General features: G+C 38.2%; 1 protein-coding gene across 1 annotated transcript; it reads left to right on the forward strand.

The window, feature by feature from the left end:
- The first annotated feature begins 5,222 nt into the window (after positions 1-5,222).
- Positions 5,223-6,584, forward strand: LOC108820251 (uncharacterized). The gene is made up of 2 exons (XM_056992926.1): positions 5,223-5,648; positions 5,760-6,584. Exons 1-2 carry the CDS (start codon positions 5,223-5,225, stop codon positions 6,582-6,584), a joined length of 1,251 nt encoding a protein of 416 aa, XP_056848906.1.
- The last annotated feature ends 1,543 nt before the right edge of the window (positions 6,585-8,127 follow it).

Below are 8,127 nucleotides of genomic sequence, written 5' to 3' on the forward strand. Positions count from 1 at the left end.
CTTGGACGGTCCTTCTGTCACATTTGTCTCAGGCTTGCTTCCTTTCTTCTTAATTGCTTTCTCATCAGCAGCGCCCCCCTCCATATGCTCCTCCACCTCATTCTGGAGAGGAACCTCTTCATTTTTTTAAGCTCTTCTTGATTCTCAACTGCCGCCTCCTCTTCCTCAGCAAAATCCATAATCTCCCCTTGTTCCCAATCCTCTAATTCCTCACCATCCTCCAGCAACAACTCCGTATCTGACAGAATCACACCTTCCACCATCAAGTTTGCCTCATCCAGTGCCTGAGAGTGTACCATCTGCTCATCCACCTCCTTTGCGTCCGCATCAATCTCACCTTGTTCCCTCCGAACCTTGGCCTCTTCCACAACCTTGTCCTCCTGCGCCAGAGCCACCATCGAGTCAACTGGAACCGTATCCTCAGTAAACAAAGCCTTGCGTGCTTTGGAGCCAGATCTATTCTCTTCCGGAGCTACCACCGGAGGAACCCCCATAACAGAACCCTGTTTTGCCCCTTTAAAAGCATCAAGCATTAGCTTCGTTGGGTTTTTGGAGAGAGTCTCACCCCCATCTTCCTGTCCCCATAGCCTGAGTGTTTTCCATTGAAGGAGGATCCTTCACCATACCCCCTTGAAAACTTTTCTCTATAAGGGTGATACGCATCTTCCTTCCTGTGAGGCCCTTGCTTTTGACGAGCAATGACTTTACCTTTCTCCACACCTTTGACCATCTGAGACCGGTTAAACTGCACATCTCTCCTATCTCCGTGTGTTTTAGAACCGTGAACTACCGCAGTTTAAAGCTTGTAACATTTGATCCATCATCCCATGTTCCATCATCACCCGCTCCCCCAGCTATAGTGGTTACAGTATCCTCCTTCTTCAGGCTAGGGCATCGAGCCTGCTCATAGATAAGCCTAGAGCACTCTCTGCAAAAGCCAAAAAGCTTCTCATACCGAAGAGCCACCGTGATCTCCACACCCTCCTCAAAGTCAATCTCCATCCAGAAAACTAGGGGTTTGAAACCATCTATCTCCGCACGTACCCTTCCTCCAACGAGGTCCACCGGACCCTGTACCACACCAATAGCATCTCCCACACTTCGGAGAGTTTCAGCCGCACGAAACTGCAACGGGATGTCAAGAACTCTGACCCAGAAAATGATCTTTGACGGGTAATTCGGCTCCAGCACATGCCTCCATCTCACCAAGGAGATCATCCAATAATCAAAAGAAAGGTTCCATCTTGAGCACCTCCGTAATGTCTTCCTCCAGATCAAAGGCGAACTGGAATCTTCCCAGCTCGAGATCAACACCAGCTACCCGTCCCTCCACATTCCAGATTCGTGGGAGCATGAACAGCAGGATCTTCATATCTTGCTTGTGGGGGTTCATACACCAGCCAATTAAAGTTTTGGAGTAGCTTGCAATGAGCTCCGTATTGCCAAACCTTGGAACCGTAATACGTAACCTTGGCTTTGCCACCTCAACATTCTTTCCTCCCGATCTCGCAACCCATTGACCTTGAGACATAATGAAATGAGAGAGAATAGAAAAAGCTTTTAGTATTGATAAGCAAAAATCGCTTGATATCAGTCTCCTACTCACGACTGTCCCTATATATAGTGATATTACCACATCTATAAAGTTTTCCTCCAAATTAAAACGAGAGATCCTAAATGAAGCATTAATAACCAAAATATCTTGAGAATTTCTACTTATGGATATCAAATCCTCAAGAACCTCAAATGCACAGCCATTCGATCTTTGATTGATCAATTTTCCAGACAAAGTATCCAAAATAAATCTGAATATATGTATCAAAACTCTATGAAAATCGAAACTTTCCTCCAGACCCGTATTGAAAAATCCTAATCTACCACATGAATCAAAGTTAAGTGATACGACATACCAAGTCAGATATCGAAGTCGGAATCTAATGTTCCCATTCTTGAACTGACGAGATCCCTTGCCAGTACCGTCAATCTCTTTTTGATCCCTTTCCATACTCCAACCAATCTCCGTATACACATAGCTGTATCGGGATCCCTCATATTTAGACTTTCCTTCTTCACAACACCATTGTGGATCTCCACAATCCTCGAACCAATCACTACAAAAAAGTCAACATTGATAGCAGATTATTATAGCTCGTTTTACTGAACTGCTATCGTAGATGACTGAAAAATTTCCGTATTATATAATAGCATTAGATAAGCGCAATGATATAATAAAACCTAAAATAGCATTTAATTAATACTATTCTGAATATTAAATGAGTGGGAAGATGAAATCAGTAATTCCGCCAATATTTAGCGGAAAACTAGACTTTAACGCCAAAAAAAAAATATTTAAGCAGTTTCAGTATTGCTATCAAAGATATACAATGGCATTTTTCTAATGCTAAAAAAATCAATTAAACCTCTAAATCTAAACATGATTTTAAACCCTAAACTCTAAAGACAATCCTTAAAACTCTATTTTTTAATATTATAACTTTAAATCTAAAAATAAAACTCAACTATTATTTTTTTAATCTTAAACTATAATTTCCTAAACACAAATCTTTAATCTTTGATCTTTAATCAAACTATATCCTAAATCCTAACTTCAAACATAAACAATACATTCATTATACTCTAAATATAAACTTCAAATCTAAATTATCAAAAATTTGATTGCAAATCTTATATCTAGTCTTTGAGTATCTTATTTTCCAACTTTAATCAAAAATACTAAACTTAACCCTAAACCTCATATTCCAACATCCAAACCTTAAATCACCAAACTAAACTTTACTCTTAATTATATTTTTTTTCATAAACCATAAAATCTAAATTTTAAACTTTTCAACATTTGTATCAAACAAACAAATTTATAAACAAAATAGATTTCTGTATAAACATACAAATTTTGAAAGTGATAACCAAAATCATAATTTTGAAATTAATCAAATATTTTCAAACTTAAACATCAATTCTTAAAATAAATAATTTATTATGTTCAAAAGGAAATTTAAATAATAAACTAAAAATATATTTTTTTATATAAGATATAATTAAGAAAAAACTATTTACTAGAAAAATTATCAAATATTGAAGAACAAAGCAAAAATAAATATAAGAAAGAAAGACAAAATTTTCTGACCAATCAGATTGAATTACATAGATCACACTTCTTAGCCACTGGATTAATTTAGATCTAAAGGTTGAGATTTACTCCTTTTAATTTTTATTTCTCTCTCTCTCTCCCCCCCCCACGACAAACTCTTCTCATTCTCTCTTCTCTTGAGGCAATTGCTCCATTGCCCTTAAATGTGGAAGGAAAAATCCCTTATGGACTCTGTCAATCGCCTATGCCCTTCTGGAGTTAATGAGCCGTGAAAAGATAAAAACGCCCTTCGTGGGCGAAAAAAAAATTGCAAAATCGATTTGGTTTATTGGTGCGTAGTGGTTGAGGTGGTTTGGGATAGCTCTCGGTTTCAATTGAATTGATTTCAAGTGAGAAAAATCTAATTGGATTTCAATTGAATTGATTGGATTGGATCAATTAATAAAATTAAATGAAAAAAAGAAATAGAAAGTATTCCTTCCAGCTCAGCTCGAGCTCGTCGTCGTCGTCCCAATTTTCTATTTCCAATTAGCTCCTCCCGATCCTCTATCCTCTTGGCCGACGCAGCCGGACGAAAACATTTCCACCAGCAAGGTTCTCTTCAGAGTAGTAGGCCAGAATGCATGTTCTCTTCTCTTCTCCTCTCCCTCGATTTGCATTGAGCATTGGATAAAAAGTGTTTGTAGGGTTTGTAATTCGATATATATATGATTAATTTGAATTTGGTATGTGGATTAACCCTCATGTGAAACAATGCAAGCATGTGGTTGAATGTATGGGATTGAAAGATGAATCAGATCAGATATTGAGGTTAGTACCTGAAACCTCAATTTCAATTGATTGTAGTTGAAATAGAACTAGGTAAAACTAGTATAACTGATTAAAACTAAGTAGAACAAAGAGCTAGGTAAAACTAGTATAACTGATTAAAACTAAGTAGAACAAAGAGCAACTGGTCTAACTATAACTTTATTTTGTTGTTTTTGCAGGATGCTATGTCCAAACACATGTGCTTACATTTCAAATTCAGAGATCGCATCTATTGTATAACCGACAACAGTGGAGGCTATAACTTTGGCAATGATAGAAGAAAGGTTGTATAAAAAGCTGAGGTTGGATGAAAGGAATGTAAAACTGGCGTTGAGGTACAAGCCGATGGTGTTTGGATGTGAAGAATCAGAAGAGTGCAGAATTTGTGATGATGATTATTTGTTCGGTTACCTTCTTTCCATTGATAAAGACAACCGTAGAAGTCTTTTGTTAGTGGAGGAGACGAGTAACTCGGATCAGTTAGATAAGCTGTCGAGAGTGGACAGAAGTTCGTTTGGTATGAATCACGAAGTGTTGCAGGGAAATGATGATGAAGTCGGACCTAACGCCATAACTCTGTACGTTGAAAAGGGGCAAGAAAATCTACAGGCAGAGAATGGTGACGATACAACACATGATGATTTTATGGATACAGACAACACTGCAGCTGAGACGGAGACTGCAGCTGAGACAGAGACTGCAGCTGAGACGGAGACTGCAGCTGAGACGGAGACTGCAGCTGAGATGGATAGCAGTGCTAATATAGAAACCGTTATGAGAGTTACGTATATTGAGCAGCCACCTTTACAGAAATGTAGTCAAGTTATAGAGGAATGGGGAGACGGTTTGGGTCTGTTCAAGCTGCAAGAATTTCCAAACAAGAGATCACTTCAAGAGGTGGTGGATAGAGCTGCATTTGGTGAAAGCTTTTGTTATGTTATTAAAAAATCTGATCGTAAACGGTTGGTGTTAAAATGTTGTGATGAAAGCTGTAAATGGGGATTGCGAGCTGCGAGGATTGCAGATACGGATATTTTTTCTGTTAGTAGGTACGTGGGTGTGCATACATGCTCTCGGACTAATCAAAGTAATAGCAGCAACATTAAGAGGAAAGGCTCTGCAGAATTAGTTGCAACTTTTTTGAATGAGGAATATCCTGGAAAACTGAGGACTCCTCTTCCGAGAGATATCATGGATTTAATAAAGTTAAAACTGGGTGTATCAGTATCTTACTCCACAGCCTTGAGAGGGAAACATCCTAGCTATGCGTGAGTTGCGTGGTAATTCAGAAGACAGCTACAAGATGTTGTATAGCTACTTGCACATGCTAGATCAGGTTAATTTCGGAACAAAACCAAAGGTGGAGTTGGATGAGGCAGGAAATTTAAAGTACATTTTCATAGCTTTAGGAGCTTGCATTGAAGGGTTTAAGGTCATGAGGAAAGTGATTCTTGTGGATGCAACGTTTTTGAAGAACGGATATGGTGGTGTACTAGTATTTGCTAAAGCTCAAGATCCTAATAGTCACCATTATCCCCTCGCGTTTGGGGTACTCGACGGTGAGAATAATGCTAGTTGGACTTGGTTTTTCGAGATGCTCAAAACTGTTATACCGGACTCATCTGAAATAGTATTTATGAGCGATAGGAATCAGAGCCTCATCACCGCTGTAGCAAATGTGTATCCACAATCTCACCATGGCCATTGTATATGGCATCTAGCTCAGAATGTGAGAAATCATGCTTGTAACACCATCAAATCCGTAGTGGGATGGAGATTTATGGAGTTGGCTATGTATTACACATTGCATGAGTTCTAGGCTGCTTAAGCATCTTTTAAGGTGAGATATCCTTCAGCCTTCAAGTATTTGGAGGAGAACACTAAGAGAGAAACATGGGCTAGGGTCTATTTTCCAGGTTGTAGATACAACTTGGACACTAGCAACAGTGTGGAGTCGATTAATAGCGCGTTTAGGGCCGCAAGGAGGTATGCCTTGATACCACTGTTGGATACAATAATCAAAAAGATTTCTGACTGGTTTAATGAACATCGGAAGGACGCCGTGTCTGGATCGATTGATACCAAACTGGTTCCTCTGGTTGAGATCCATTTGCACAACTTATGGGGCAAATCTGAGAAAACGCCAGTGCGTGAGATGAATAGTTATGATCTTGAGTATGAGGTAACCGACACTGACGATGGGAAAGCTTATTTGGTGAACTTGAAAGCGAAGACATGTAGCTGCAAGGTATATGATTATGAAAAGTATCCTTGTCTTCACGGACTTGCTGCTTACTTATATTTCTTTAAGGTTCCTGCTGCTCATGGTCGTCGACGTGAGGTCAACATAGAGTATCATCGGTTGAGCTCACAGTATTACTGGACAGAACTTTGGGCAATGGCTTATTACATGACCATTTATTCTTTGTCGGACAAGTCTGAATGGAATGTACCAGATCACATCAAACTGCTCCAGATCATACCTCCAAAAAAGCAAACGAGGAAGGGAAGGAAAAAGGTTAATAGGAATCCATCAGTTGGAGAATGGCGTAAAAGGACACAAAATGTAAGGCGACCGAGGACAAATTTCGGGTTTAGTTGGCTGTTGTTCGGAATGCGTACTAATAATCCAAGTGAACCAAACAATCCAAGTGAACCAAACTAGAGCTTTTGGTATGTTGCTTTTGGTATGTTGTTGCTTTTGGTATGTTGAACTTGGTATGTTGCTTTTGGTATGTTGAACTTGCTATGTTGCTTTTGCTTTTTAATCGGATTGGTATAACTAAGTATACCCGAATTTCTCCTTTATAAATCTAATAAATGCTATAAATGGAGCAATTGCCTCCTCCTCTCTCGCTCTCTCTCTCTTCTCTTTCGAGAGACTCTTCTACTTCTGAGGACGAAATAGCGAAGATGCAAGGAGATGGTTCGGGATCGTCTATGAAAAGGCAAAATTCTGGAAGGAAATTGTGTTACTGTCGCTTAGATGCTGAAATAAGACAGGCTTGGACAGACAAGAACCCTGGGCGACGATTTTATGGCTGTCTGCGTTATAAGGTATCCTAGCTGATGATAGAAATTGTGATCTGAGATTGAAACATTAATTATTTACAATGGAATTTGTGGCAGGAGAAAAATGGATGCAAGTACTTCAAATGGTTTGATGTAGAGGATGGTATAGAATGGCAAAAAATAGCTTTGATTGAAGCCCGAGATGAGATCCGAGAGCAGAGTAGAGTGATCCAACAGTTAAACGAAACCATTGCAGAACTGACAAAAAATTTGGAGAAGATTCAACAAGAAGAGGAAATTGTTAGAGACTTTCAAAATCTCTATGTTTAAGAACCTATATATTCTTTGCTTTTACTTTATGTTAATCTCTATGTTTAAGAACCTATGTATTCTCTGCTTTTACTTTATGTTTCTCTGTTTTGAAACTCTCAACTATTTATTGGAAAACCACGGAAAACTAGTAAAACTAGGTGTTACTAAGTTAGTAAATAACTGATATTAACATGACATAATCCCCTCTAATCCAACACACATAATTGTTAATGAACAAGTACAATCACTTGACTAATTCATCAACATCACATTCATCGACAATACTAGTGCAAAATAACAAATATTAACTAACATGATTCATCGACATCACATTTTCTCTTATGCATTATATAGTCTTTCCAAGATCACTTTCTTAATAAAGAGGAGCTTATAAAGTAGTACTCTATAATTCTGGTCATTTTAACAATATTATTGCACTTATCAGTTATGGTTACATGATAATGAGTAAAAATGACAAGTAAAACTTTATTCACAAATTTAAATCATAAATAAAACTAAAAAATGTAGAAATCACGAAAAATAGAACTATGAAGAAATTTGGTAACACTTGAAACTTCAGTAAAACTATGAGCAAATAGGTTTGGGGGGAAATATTTTTTTTCTCCCGCCAAAGCGAAAATATTCCAAAATTTTTAATTATTTCGGTCAAAGATAGATTCCCTCTGCTCTTTTCCTTCCTTTTCCTTTCTCGTGACTCTCTCTCTCTTGTCTCGTCAACTGTGCTCTGTCTACTCACTTTTGTCACTTCCCAATTACTCTCTCTCTACACTCTCTCCTCTCATCTCTCCAAAATCCATTATCTTTCCTCTCATCTCTCCAAAATCAATTATCTTTTCTCTCATCTCTCCAAAATCCATTATCTT

This window comes from Raphanus sativus, chromosome 8 (assembly GCF_000801105.2).
Source record: "Raphanus sativus cultivar WK10039 chromosome 8, ASM80110v3, whole genome shotgun sequence".
NCBI lineage: Eukaryota > Viridiplantae > Streptophyta > Magnoliopsida > Brassicales > Brassicaceae > Raphanus > Raphanus sativus.